Genomic DNA, 14,569 nt, shown 5'->3' on the forward strand with positions numbered 1-14,569 from the left:
GTTGTGTTTTGTCTGTGAAAGAGCAAAATGCTATGATGTAATTTCTGCTATTTCAATTGCAATGAACTGAACTGAATCATAATACAAAATAACATGTTGGTATATCAGCTGAAAAAAGCCATGTACGCATGGGCAGTGGAAGTACCTGGCTGAAACCATCTTCTGTGCAAAAGAGGAAAAAAAAAACACTCAGCAAGGTGTAGTAGACAGTGGAGATGGAGACATGTTTTTGTTGAACCCTTTGGGAGTGAGATGCGAAGTTGAGCAGTGAAAGTAAACAACTTAAGGGAGATTTCTTTTTTAACAATGCACCTGAGGAAAGTCTTCCTTTGGGAACACTGAGTTTGAGTCTCCACAGGTTTTTAACAGAATAATGCGGTTGCTCAGTCGTGACTGAAAACTACTTCAAAGGGTTTAGGCCACAGCCTTTTATTCCTTCAGTTTATTCGGCCACGCTGTGCACTTGAGTGAGCTTTGTTTCCTCAACTTCGCCAGTCACCGAGAGTTTCAGTCGCGAAATTGGCTGTTTTACAACAAATAGCTCTGATTACTTGGTGAGAAGGTTTTCTAAATCTCCCTGACCCGCTTGACGGCCACGTCTCTCCCGTCTCACCTGCTGCGGCGGGGGTTCGCTGCCTCGGCTGGTGAGCCGGCTCAGGATGCTCCTCTCAGACATCTGCAGGCGGGCGGACACCGGCGGGATCCGGGACAGCATGTTGGGCAGCCGTGTCACATCTGCCTTCATGTCACTCAACAGCTCCTCCAGTTGGTTCAGCACTGCAACAGCATGAGAGCGCACACACACTTTATCTTTATGCCCGGTTAATTCCAACCAGGAGAAGGAAAAAAAAAAGCATGCATTAGAAAAACTTGCAGACAATGCATGGAAAATCTTCCAAAAATGAAATTACTGTGAAGCTCAAATGATCAAAACAAAAAAAAAACAAAAAGCTAATTAATTGTTTGTTCCAGAACGGACAAGAAATCAATGCCAAAGAACATTTTACTGGCTGATCAGCCAGAAAAGTCACAAACAGCATCATTTTAAAACCATAACATTTTAACGCCTCAGTTCCCATACAGATTTTGGCCTCCTCCCAACGTTCATTCTGCTCATCACTGCTATTTAGATGCTGAGCAAAAATTAGCATAAAATTGAAGGTACTGCGTCAACCAGGATCTTTTCTGGCTCCTTTCATGAAGTTCTTCACATAACAGCAATGTGGAAACATCTGTGTTCCCTGTCTTTGCCACTACATTCGCAATCGTCATTTGTTTTTTCGTTTATAAAAAACAAAATGCTTTAAAGTTTGAAATAATTTCCACAGTACAAATACACCTCTTTAAGTTACCAGGACGAATGATATTTACAAACAGAAATGTCTGCCTTCACCCAATCTGCAAAGTGACAGCTGACATGAAAGGCTGTCCATATTTTTACAATACGTGTGCAGAAAGCCGCTGACAAATGCAGTGAAAGCTTTTAAATACAGACTCTCCTGAAACCTGTGAGTCTGATGCACGGGCAAAGAAAAACAATACTTACAGAGAAAGTCTGTGCCTGAATAAGGGCAAAAAGACACAAAAAACTTTGATTTCACATCGACTCTCAGGAACAAGTCTTTAACTCAGCAGCTTTACTAGAACTGAACTCTCACCTCCGTATCCCACTCCTTCTCCAATCACCCCTTCTATGAGCGGAATTGGTAGATAAGCTTTTAGAGAAATTGGTCTTTAGCCAGAAGGTCGCTGGTCATGAACCAGCAGGTGAGGAAAATATCCACAAGCTAATCACCACCACTGTGAGCCCCCGAGCGAGGCTCCGAAAAGCCCAAATGCTCCCCTGGCGTCGGATAGTGGCTTCCCACTGCTCCTTCGGGATGGACTAAAGGCAGTCTGTGCACACCTGACTCATAAAGATCATTTCTTCTTCTTCCTCTGGCCTATTAAGAGCATAATATTAACTGCAGGGTTGGCTGTCCACAGCTGAAACCTGCATCAGCTTTTTAACAATCTTCAACCTATTTCACCAAACACATACACACACAGATCAGCCACCCGCCTAATGCCTAATGTACTGTGGTATGAGGCACCAAGAGGTTAGCTGCAGCCCCTTTATATCCTGCAGGGTGGGTGGGGGGGTGGAACCATGTGGCCACCCATGACCCTGCCACTGCTTCACCGCTTTTCTTTTGCTTGCACCGCTTTACTTTTAAGGTTTAGAGCTGTTTCGACCCTTTCTCAAATGCTTAACACATCAAGTTTGAAGACAAAATCTTTCTGCTAGAGAACATGATAGCAGTGTGTGTGTGTGTGTGTGTGTGTGTGTGTGTTATACACAGTGATGGTAGTAGGTTGTGTTATACGCATTATGTCATAATCATTTAAAGGTGTAATACAACATTTTGATTTCCGGGTGGATCACCTAAATAATTGGTGGGTCTGTTTGTCAATCATTCTGACGAGCTGCTTTCGTAAGGCGGTTCTCCGTGCTTGCACCCAATCAGCTTCTCCCTTTTGCGCATGCGCATTCAGAGTGTTTATGTAGCCGGTGAGCTTACTGAGCTCGTACTTACCGATGGCGAGTCTGACATAATGAAACTGTAGCTGTTTCGGAAAAAAAAGCTTTATTTATGAGCGAGGTGGATCGCAGAAACTGTACAGAGCCGTGCACGCCGGAGAAGAGGAGATCGCGCTCGTACACTTCCGCGTTTTCTGGGAGAAGCAGGAGAGCCGGGCGGATGGTCTGGCGCATGCGCGTTGTTCAAAAAGTGAGTAACAGACGTGGGGCTTCGTCTTTTCGAGAAAATGTTGTATTCCACCTTTAAATGAAAGTGCATAAAGTGAAATAAATATTTACAATAAATGCTTAAAAATTAAATTAAAAATACATTATTTTACTTACAAAGTAAAATAATGTACTTTTATTGTGTTTTGAAAAAAAAACATGTTGCTTTAAAAGTGATACATTGTTGCCAATCCCTCAGTCAGGATTGTTCTAAATGACATCATCATCTAATTTGCATATCTGCTCATTTGCATATCTAGGTCAAATTACATGACATAATTTAAAACCCAATCCATTGTTTCCAACTACTCGGTCGAGAATACCAATCATGGGAGTAACGGTGATAAAATAAACGGCATTACTATTTTTCATAACGAGTAATCTAACGAATTACATTTACAAAATATTTTAACTCAGCTACGTTTTTGAAGAAGTAACTATAACTACTTACTTCATAAAGGTAACTTACCCAACACTGGTTATACACTTCATCTTGTGTGTTATCTGCTAACGCTCTTCTTTATGAGAGTCTAATGCTTTAGTCGTAATACACCATGTAATAGCAAGCCAGTATACCATTTAAGTAAAATAACTTCAACCTTGAAATTAGCCTCATCTGCCCTTGATTATACACACAGTGAAGAAAAAGATGAATATTTTGCAATAACAGCAACTCCAGACAGGATTATATTCCCCATGTTTCAAGTGTTTTTGAGGTCAGACCACAGACCTTTGTGCAGTACAGCGTTAGCGGGCTTGTTCCCACCCAGGGACTCTTTGGACAGGTGCTGGTGGGACTCCGCCAGGCACTCCACCTCGGCAAAGCGTGTGTTGAGAGCCATAGCCGGGTGACTGGGGTCCTGGGTCATATTCAGGTAAGCTGCCCGGCGCAGCTGCTCCTCAATCACCAGAGCCTGCTCTAACAACTGCAGAGAAGAAGAAGAAAAAAAAAAAAGCAGGTAGTGTGTGAAACACGGACGTGACTGGCAGAGAAAGTTTGACTTCATCTGCATTCAGATATGAATTGCCTTAAAGCGGCGAGCCAGGAACTTGTTCTTCATCTCTAAGTAGTTGCCCTTGTGTATCTCAGTCTTGAAGGGCTCATTCAGTATGGCGTAGCGTGGGTCGTTCTGGATGTCCTGCCATCGAGCATAGCCATGTCTGCAATAAATCCCCAGTCAAGGAAAACAAACGTGGGCGCAGCAGCTCATAAAACACCTCAAACAGAAGAAGATGGCTCATAGTAAGAACAGTTTTGCATCACGCCTCATATTTTATAAATATCAGGTATTCAGTGGGCCCGATGCCGAGTCCCTCGGTTCAGCGTCTGAGAAAGGATACGTTACAATGCCGGCGAGCAGCCAGTAGTCATGGCGACGATGCCAGATGTCGTGCATTTTTCCAGAGGACAGCGCCGCTCGCTCCTCAGTCTGCCAGAGGGTATGCAACTCTGAGGGTGTGAGGACGAACAGAGAGTTTACAAAAATATCAAGTCAAAGTCAAGAAAGTGCATATTCATATAAACCAGGTTCATTCAAATATGTGTGGCTCCTGAAAGGGACATCCTGTACTTGCATTACTGAGCATTAATAACTGTTGATGATCTGTATTCAAGATGAAAACATCACTTTTACTCAGAGTTTTTCAAACTTCACGAGCACAATCTTTCAATCAAACAACAAGAAGCAATTTTCCCATTATTTAGGAACAATCTCCCAAATCATAACTACAAATTCTTTGAAGATAACACACTGTGGGAGAGAAGCATTTTAATCAGCCCATGAAAATCACAATTCCTCCATTCCTGTCTCTTCTCTCACTGCAGATACTCAAAAATCCATAAAGCACAACCAGAAATCTTGTAGGTATTACTGATATTAGATAGGTTTGTACTGTACTTAAATTCCTAGTTTGCCTTGAGCACCACCCTGAAGGTCTTTGGCGCCCCCCAGGGGAGGCACACCTCACAGTTTGAACTGCAGTAAAAGTCAAACTCTCTCCCATGATGACTGTAAATCACTATCAGAAGATCACTCAGGGATGTCGCCACCAGTAAGAATAGCTTCTGAGTTTTCTACGTCAGCTCATGACTCTCTGAGCTAAAAGAGGTCTCATTTAAATTTATGAGGTACAATGTGGAAAGAAATAAGGTGGAAGATAAGAATTTGAACTTCCTTACTGCAATGTAGATTTTTTTTAAGGACTCTGCACTTTACTTGGGTATTTATTTTTCTTTAAAACAGCCCACACCTTGTTGTGTAGTCACGCTACTGCTGCATCCATGCGGACAAACACAGTATGACAGATTTATCATGTTTGTGTGCATGTGTGTATACATCTCTGTGCATTTAGACAACATCGGAAAAGGTTCAAGGTTGACATTGTGTAAGAAAAAAGGAAAAAATAATTCATTTCTAGATTTTTTCGCTTTTCATCACTCAAAACTGAACTGAAGTCTATCACACAGATATTATGAGAACTTCTCAGGTAGTTTATATGGTTTTTAATTAGTTTGGGGGGTTGTGGACAGACAAGTTTTCAAAATAATTAAAACACACGCTGAATGTGATCGTGTAGTGTATCTGAAATGATTAATAATAAAGGATAATAATCAACCCTCAGGGAGAACCTGAATGGTGACTCTGCTGATTAATAGTTAGCTGCTTGATCATTAATTAACAACTTTCATTTTATAATTTCAACCTACATAATGCTTCTGAATATTTCCTATATACATTTAATTTGCACTGTAATCCTTCCACATACTACACAGAAAATGTAGGAACATATGAAACATATATATTGATGGTAACACTAATGTGTTGCCTAAAGTTGTTAGATCACTGCAACCCTCTTTATGTTTTTATGCCACTTTGTAAAAAATACATCCAGCAATGCTCAACAACCATATCTTATTCCTCTCATTTAAATATATCAAGTGAGAGAAAGGAACAAGACAAATAACAAAACCTTTTCATTCCATTCATTTATTCATGATAATGCCTTTTTTCTTACCTGTGAATCCTCCGTCGGCAATGTTAAACATGAACTTGGTCTTGTATCCGTTTTTGTCCTCCTTTCTGCTCTCATCCATCTCATCCAAAGTGTCTTTGTCGCCATTTAATCGACCCTCCAACGCTTCGTCATTCTTCACATCTTCTGCAATCGTGACACAAATGGCAGAACAATTTCAGAGCGTATATATATCTATATAATGAGCTACCCGTAATGGCGATGCTTTCTAAAGGAGCTGGGTTATGTTGCCATTTGTACTTGTTCAGTTCAAGAATTCACAGCATGTATACCTGGCTTATTTTCCTTGTCTTCCAATTTTGCCAGAGGAGAATCGGTGTCTCCTTTTTCTGAGGGCTTCTCTGTTTCTTTACATGTCTCCACTGAGGAAGCAAGCAAGAAAATATTAAATAAAAACAACGGGAGCTTGCCGATGAATAAAACCTGCAGGATCGCGCGGATCGTGCTCGACTCACTCTTGGGCGAGGGATGAGTGGATGGCGGCTCTGCCTGTTTGAAAGCGGCCTCTTTTGGGACGGCAGATGGCTCGGTCTTTGTGGAGGGCGACTCGGCTCTCCTCCTCTCATCTCCTGTTTTCTCCTCTGAGCTGGCCTTGCTCTCTTCACTGTCAGCCGCCTTTTCAGGTGCGCACGCCGGCTCCGCGCCCGAGGACTGCCGAGGCGAACGCAGGAGGAGAGGCAGAAGAGTTAGAAGAGGGCAGAGAAACAAGCGAGGAGATGTCTGGGCTTGACAAAAGAGTCTTCTGAGGACAATACGAGATAGCTTGAGGTTACGGCGTGCTGACCCACGCGAAGGACGAGACAAGTAAGGAGAATGAAAGAAATTGAAGGCAATGTGTCGAGGAAGAGGACTTACTTCTTGCTCTAATAGCTTCTTGCTGTCTTGCTCTGTGGTTTCCTTGTCTTCAGCAGTAACCGAGAAAGGCTCAGTCTTCTCTGGAAATCCACAAAACAACAGCAGCTCAGACTTTGTTGCCCTTCCAAGCATCTTCTGAGGACGTAGATGAAATGAAAGCTGAGTGCAGAGACCTGATGGGACGGGGGTGCCCGGCTGCGTGGCCACGGGGCTGGCTGGAACGGGCGTGTTGGGATCAGACGATAAGCTCTCAGTCAGCTTCTTCAGCTCCAGCCCGATGGGAATCAGATCCGGAGAACTCAGCTTCCCGTTCACATGCTCAAACTCTTGCACCTACGGCAGAAGATAATTGGATACATTGTAGTCAAACAGAACTGGAAACATCAACTTAAGTTTTAATTTTTAGCTTGTTTTTTGTAAGAAGTCATGTATTAAATCGACTCAATAAAAGACAATTATAAGACTTATTTATAAAACATGAATCTCTGAAAAATAATGTTGCAGATACAAATGAAGCCAATTGTTTTTTTTTCCCCCCTTGAATATGTAAAACATAAGTAATGTGAAAAGGTTATTGGTTAGAGATTAGAGCTTATGACTGAAAATCTGCTGACTGGTTACCAGTCGGTCCCTGAGCGAGGCCCATAACCCCCGACTGCTCCTCAGCTACCCCGCTGCGCATGAGCAGAGCCCACTGCTTTTAGAGTGTGTAGTTAAAGTTAACTGCGATTAGAACGGGTTACATTCCGAGAAATATTTTCCCCAAGGAACTCAATACTAAAAGACAAAGTTAAAAAAACAATTATGTGTGGATTCACACAGAAACACCAGAATAATGAATTAAAATGAACATATTAGCTGTGTGAACGAACTCTAAAATATTATTTCTGTGTATAAAGGTAATCGGTTCTTTTCAGAAAATTCACAAGACATAAAGCTGCTTGACTCAGATGTGTGCAGACCCACACACGTCTCAACAGATATGTAGATTTCTAGCCTGCGAAATGCTTAAAAAAGGGGTAACGCTTGAACGTGGAGCAGCGTTTCCTCTTCCTGCCTCTGCCTAGACAGACTGACCTACTTTCTTCGCGATGCCACAGTGTTCCAGCACAAGACTCAACGTTCTGTGAAGAAGATGTCTCTGCTTGAATAACCACCACCTTTTTCCTGACAAGGGACATGACTCCGATCCTGGTGAGAACATGCTGACGAGACAGTCCCTCACGGGGGACGCCATCTGCAAAGGTCTCCGCTCCATCTGCCCCCGGCTCACATAAATGCCTCATGAACAGAGACACGTAGGCCCTGATGAGCAAAGACACGTTACAGTTGATATAACAAGAGAAAACCCTCTGAGGCTACCAGCAATCATCGGAAAACTACTGTTAACAACGATGGGGGAAGTAATACAGAGTCAAGCAGGCGGAGCCGCAGCGTTTGGAAGAGATTTACTTGTTGCAGTAGAGAAAGATATATTACTGTAAGAACATTTCAGATTTTTCTTTAAGGCGCCAGAGGAAATCGGCTGTCAGCTTTATGCTTTTCAAAATCCACTTTAAACACATATAGATTAAATTATCTTTTATCTTATGTTGGTTAATAGATTTTTCCACTCATGTTCTAACTGATTATTAAAATAATTCACATAATTTGTATGTCTGGCAGTATGGATAATGCTGCTAACGTTTTTGCTGTTGATGTTCAAGAATAATGACAATTATCGCTGCCATAATAACAATATAATAAATAACATGTACAGTGATATAAACGTCAGTCATTGTGGACTCATACTGGAAATACAACCACTGCCAGTTATTACAGCCCTTATTTATTTCCTTTATTAGATTATATGCCTTTTATTTGATGTCTTTCAATTTGCTTTACTGTGCTGCTTCAGACTCAGTTCGAGCACAAAATTACATAATGAGTCCACTTTTTAGTGTGTGAATGTACACAGGATTTTAGTAGATGTGTATGCATGGGTTTATATGTATTTATTATGCATTTAGTGTCCTTTTCAATCCATCATGAAGTCCTTTAAATTGCATTTATCTGTCTGAAGGATGGTATATGTGAAAAAAAAAAAAGCTGATTTGAATATTAATGCATTCATAATTTAAGTTAGAGGTTATTTGTTATAATGCAGGTACTTTACATTTAAAATATCACTCCAGGTCTGATTATGTAATCATGTCCTGGTAATAACTGGTCTATAATGAAGTGAGAAAACCCTGAGACTTCCGAGGCCAACTTTTCCAAACTCGGTCAGAGTTCTCTGGAGCTAACGGGACCCTGAACAACGAGACCCGCTCTGTGAAAGTAATGAAATGACCCTGAGCTGCCTCTGAACATGAAAGCAAGGCAGCCCCCGAATAACCATGAAAACATAATTACAGCTTAATCAAACGGCAACACCTGGGAGTGTCATAGTTTAGGCATGAAAAATGTTGGGGCATTACCTGAACTCACGCTCACTTTTCCCTCTCAGGTCCCGAACCAGCCAGTGAGAGTTGAAAGCGTCCTGCGGAGGCATGCCCCAACGCATGATGGCGTTCAGGAAGGCTTTCCTCTGGCGGGCGTTGAACCCCAGCACCTGGAAATGAAGATAGGATGAATGTAAATATATTTCAAGGAATATTTTTCAGGGTAGGAACTATAAAAAAGGAGAGCTGATTTGAATAAAAACTGCAAAATAACTAAGGAAATATTAGTGTTCACATTTGTAGACGTTGTTATCAGTACAATATTCTTCAGATGAGGGTGTTAGTATTCTACAGTGTACCATCTTTCTTGTGTATAATCATTTAATGAGAGCACACAAAAAAGTAACAAAAGTAAGTTCAATCAACCACATTTCATATTTGATATTTTTAAACGAAATGGTAAAATGAAACGATGGTTCACACTCACGCTCTACACAAAACATTTAAATTTATTTCACATCTACTGTGCATTTAAATAAGCACATTAAACCCTTATTAGTTTAGCTCTGAATTCAGCAAAAATGTTTAAACATGTATTTAATTGCCCGATTTGGACTAAACTCCAACATGGGGGTGCATTAAAGAAGGTTGGGAAAAACCTGGAGATTGGCTGAAGCCTTTTGGATGAGAGGAGGGGTAAAAATCGAAATATTTCAGACTATTTTTAAAATGAAAGACAGTTGGCACAATGCAATATCTGTGAATAGAGGATTTTCCACCAACCAAAATTCTATGTACATTTTAAAAAAGGCCTTGAGAACCATGTATATGAAGTGAAAATACTATACGTCCGGAAACACCCACTGCTGGTTTTTTACATTCTTTCCTTCATTCCAAACACAAGCTACAGATTTTAATCCATTTGTCCACATTAACATGCTGTGATAAAGAGCGGTACCTCAATGCTCCCTCCAACACGGGCCAGTAACGGTGGCAACGGCTTGTCTTTCTCGCCTTTCAGCTGCCGACGGGATTGTCTGCGTCCACCTGCACAGGAAAATGAAGCCGCTTTAATAAAAATGTCCAATTTGAGGTGAAACTTCGGCCATAAATGACTTGTGTTGGACAGGTTGCTGGGAAAGTGAGAGAGAGGAAGCTGAGGTAGATGGAGGATGTTAAAGACAAAGCTGTCAGGTAAGAAGGGAAGAGACAGAGCGAGAAGATAACTCCGCTGTGGAGGATTCACCCAAAGAAGAACCGAGAGTGAAGGTCTAATAACGATAAAGACTCTTTGGTCCGCCTACCTTCAGGCCGCTCCTCGAAATCTTCGTCCTCGTCCTCGGACCCCACAGAGTACTCCGACTGATTGTCTGAAAGATCATCCTGCCACTCTGAGCCACACATCAAAGAGAAACAGTACATTGCGTTCGCTTCTGTTGGTGGCCACCTGAGGGCGCCATGGCACTGCAGATTACTACAGACCACTACAGCTGGGCAGCACATGCTGTTCTACTACTCCTGTCCTCTGGGAGAGAGGTGAGAGTTGACAACTCTGGCAGCCACTCACTTCAGACTGAGAGAGCTCTCTGAGCTTCAGAGCCTCCACTCTCCTGCAGAAGTTCAAATGCGGGACAACTGCAATACACGTGGAGAGCCGCTAACTTATTTAGAAGGAGTGCTTTCAAGCCCGACGAGCAGGTTAAATAAATGCATGAGATCCAAGTGAGCTTTACATCTGTTTAACACAATTTGCGGCCAGTTTGAGGAAGAAGGCCGACACTTTCTGTTAGGAGCTGATGGGATAGGTTGAAACTAAGCAGCGTTTGGATAACACACACCTCACACAAAGACAAATGAGCTCGTTTAGCAGGCTGTAAATGCAACAGCAATGTTCTGTTAGAGGAATACTTAAACATCCAGGTCACTGTTTCTGACAATACTGCTGAAAGAATAATTATTACAGTTGGAGAATGAGGCGAAAACTGAACTGAATTGTCTTTTTTCTGTTTCTTTCTAGCTGTTGCTTTCGACCGTACTTAACTGATGGAGTTAGTTTAGGTTGGGGATCATGGGCAGTTAAGTTATTCATCTCGAGTTTAGCTATAGATAACCTCAGTATAGATTTGGTTTCCTTTCATGGCAGTTTTGAGTACTTTGACTTCATTTGAAATAAATAGTATTCAAGTTAACAGCTTAAGCAATGCAACCACTTTTTGAACCTCAGTTTGTCACTTCATGGCACAATCAAATCGAGTCAGCGAGTTATTGAAGACATTTCATTCTACCTTCATGTTTTAGCCAACAGAAATGTCATAAATATAACAAAGTAATCCAGAAAAAAAACAAGATGTAAGACTGCAGGGACTAAACATGGCTTCTACTTTCAAGGCCTCAAACTAGAATCTGTCAACAGATATATGTGTCTACAGATCTGCCATTGACAATGATATCTTTTATTTTGAAATTACAGGTCTGAATTCTGACCAACATGCATTACGCCTTCAGGAGTTAATCACATGTATTACACCCTCCATGCATGAGAGGTGACAGAGGTATTGCGTTCCATTCGAGCTGCTCGTGAAATCGTCTAATCGTTATGTACGGAAGATAAAATTTATCCACCCCATTATAGAAATAATAAAGCAGAAGGACCAAAGGGTGTCTCTATCCGTCCATCGAATCCAGCAAACTGCACCGTGATTAGGGTCACGGAAATATCCAAAATGTAACACTGAGAAAGTAATCATAGAAGACTCAGAGATATTGTCCTAATCTTTAAAACAATCTCTCTGGCAGTAATTAGTTCAGCTAAAGCGGTTTTTTCACGGTGTGCCAGTACCAAGCACAGATTACATTAACAGTTGAGGGCAGAAACAGCTTCATAATTCCTGGATTATCATGACAAGAAGAAAAGGAACTTGTCATACAGTAAACCCCAAATATGAGCCTACATATCATTCCAAATAAAAAATAATGCCTCCCCTTTCTTGAAAATGCGCTTTTGGCTTGACTTCCATCTGTAAAAAGGCCATTTGATAATCCGGCGGTTAAACAAGCCAAAAAGCTCGACTTCCCTGTATTCTTCTTCCAGGGAGTTCTTGCTCACACTCAAATTCTAAATCCTGGCACCAATATTTAACACTAGAGGGGAAATAGTAGAACATTGCTGCTGTTTTACAAATGCTGCCAGTAAATTATTTTTTTCTGTATCACAACATACAGTATTAGTGCCTTAAAAATATCTGTGGTGGTGATAGATGACGGCAGCACTGTGTCTGGTGACAGGACCTACCTTGGTCTTCCTGGGTCGTGTCGTTGTAGTTGACCTGCTTTCGGATGCGTTTGCCTTTGCCCAGGTTTCGGGCCAGATCCTCCTGCTGCTGCTCGTAATGATGGCGCAGAAGTTTTTCCCAGTAATCTGGATCCACGTTCTCCTCTTGCTTTATAATCTCCCGCTCGACTTCCTCCTGAGAACGGCCACAGACACACACACAAACACACACACACACACACACACACACACACACACACACACACACACACACACACACACACACACACACACAACATCAGTAAGTACTGCAAATCCTGACACGATGACTATATAGAAGACAAACTCTCCAAACTTGGTATTCATGGTGATGGCTCATATTTATTATGATTATGTTACATGATGAACTACGATGCTGTTGCCTTGGAAACAACACTATAAACTGGGTTTGGCCTCAGTGAAGCAGCTCCCTGGCTTTCTGTGTATCTACTTCTCTTTGTGCGCCATGTTCCAGCTTGCTCTGAGTCTAATGCGTCAATATTTCAGGGTGAGATTGTGTTTAAATGTGAAGAACAGATCCTTGAGTAGGATCCAGCTCAGCAGCTGTTAATTTGAAGTAGCCTGTCCTGATAGAAATATGTTCAAAGCATCAGAAAATCCTTGATTTTGATTGTGAGATGGTTACTTTCGATTAAATTGTTTACCATGTCAGAGGCTACTTCAGCATCCTTCCATTCATCCATTCATCTATATCCATATTATTCACTCGACAGCAACTTAGACACTTTAACAACAGGACCAACACAGCAATAAGAGCCATCAGTTGATCTAACAAGCATGTCTTCCAGGCTTGGAAGGAAGCTGGAGTACCTGGATGAAACCCATGCTGGCATGACGGGAGCATTCATGCTGTGAGGTGAGTGCGCGATCCGCGGCGTGAAGCCAGTTAACCTCGCCGCACTGGCTGCAAAACGGGGTTAATCCTCACCTCTCCATCTTCTTCTTTCACCACGTACTGAGCCACCTTGAATGAGCTCAGATACTCATTCATGTTCTGAATCTCGGTGTCTTCGGTGGCGTCCTGGCTGCGGTCCAACAGCTTTGAGATGGCGTCGTCGTCATAGTGGATCACATTGCCCTCCTCGCCATCCTTGTTGTCACCTGTTGATAAGAATCGCATATTTAGTGACTGACAGGAGCCTTTTCAGGCACATAAAATATGTAAATGTTGGTCTAGAGGCATTGCTACAACTTTTAAATTGCATAAAAATTGCTGCGCTATCATCCTGTGACACTTTAACTGGATGTGTGAGTGACGGGCGCAACAGAAACTTATTCTGAGAATCACAGTAAACAACGATTGTTTCAAACCCCGGCTCATTTGTTTGGTAACATCAAACAATAGTGTTGTTTACAGTGTGAAAATCAACGGGAGGTTTAAAACTTATCTGAAACTTTTTTTTTTGGGAATGAGTGTGAACTCATAAAACAGAAAATGTGCAAATGAAATTGTGTCTAAAGCGCTGGTCGACGGACGCACCCATGGTCCGCGCTGCTTCCATCTCATCCTTGAAAAGCTCCTCGGTGCCAAACTTGAGAATGTCATCCAGTTCCTGTTTGGACATGGATCCGGTTTTGGAGCCGAGGCCGGGCCGCACCACCAGGTGGGTCAGCATCATTTTCCTCTTTGCCACCTGTGTGATCCGCTCCTCCACCGAGCCGCGCGTCACGAAACGATAGATCATCACCTTCTTGTTCTGGCCGATACGATGGGCTCTGCTGAAAGCCTGGGACAATGCAGAGGTGGCGAGACAAAAAGGAGGAGGTTGTAGGTAATAAGAAAGCAAAGAGCGGGTGATGAAGTGTCCACATTCTTCTCATTTAAAAGCCACTTTATCTGAGTGCAACAAAAGCATGCGTCACAAAAATCTGTGAGGAATCAATACTTGGATGTCATTGTGAGGGTTCCAGTCGGAGTCGTAGATGATGACCGTGTCGGCACTGGCCAGGTTGATGCCGAGGCCCCCGGCTCGCGTTGAGAGCAAGAAGCAAAACTGCTGTGCACCCGGTGCTGTGACACAAAACAAAGCAGAGCGTGGCTTTCCGAGTGCAGGAGTGTGTGAGGTACAGGGAAGGCATGCAGGCACGGGCTTGGATAATAACACTGTGTCATTCAAGCATCATAAATGTGAAATTTTA

At 42.3% G+C, this 14,569-nt stretch overlaps 1 protein-coding gene across 2 annotated transcripts in view; it reads right to left on the bottom strand.

Annotated features, from left to right (window-relative positions):
• The window catches only part of chd5 (chromodomain helicase DNA binding protein 5), a 38,266-nt gene that overhangs the window by 2,140 nt on the left and 21,557 nt on the right, over nt 1–14,569 (bottom strand). The window contains exons 22-38 of one of the 2 annotated variants that reach the window (XM_030091726.1): nt 14,317–14,441; nt 13,911–14,157; nt 13,359–13,531; nt 12,392–12,566; nt 10,404–10,469; nt 10,058–10,146; nt 9,136–9,269; nt 7,837–7,981; nt 6,850–7,009; nt 6,677–6,756; nt 6,277–6,472; nt 6,094–6,183; nt 5,804–5,947; nt 4,130–4,238; nt 3,817–3,949; nt 3,519–3,714; nt 614–777 (exon numbers count right to left, since the gene is read on the bottom strand). In XM_030091726.1, coding sequence (XP_029947586.1) covers nt 614–777; nt 3,519–3,714; nt 3,817–3,949; nt 4,130–4,238; nt 5,804–5,947; nt 6,094–6,183; nt 6,277–6,472; nt 6,677–6,756; nt 6,850–7,009; nt 7,837–7,981; nt 9,136–9,269; nt 10,058–10,146; nt 10,404–10,469; nt 12,392–12,566; nt 13,359–13,531; nt 13,911–14,157; nt 14,317–14,441 — 2,426 coding nt within the window. Of the gene's footprint in view, nt 1–613; nt 778–3,518; nt 3,715–3,816; nt 3,950–4,129; nt 4,239–5,803; nt 5,948–6,093; nt 6,184–6,276; nt 6,473–6,676; nt 6,757–6,849; nt 7,010–7,836; nt 7,982–9,135; nt 9,270–10,057; nt 10,147–10,403; nt 10,491–12,391; nt 12,567–13,358; nt 13,532–13,910; nt 14,158–14,316; nt 14,442–14,569 lie in introns of both variants that reach the window. The other variant, XM_030091725.1, reaches the window with a different exon arrangement.

This window comes from Salarias fasciatus, chromosome 5 (genome assembly GCF_902148845.1).
Source record: "Salarias fasciatus chromosome 5, fSalaFa1.1, whole genome shotgun sequence".
Lineage (NCBI taxonomy): Eukaryota > Metazoa > Chordata > Actinopteri > Blenniiformes > Blenniidae > Salarias > Salarias fasciatus.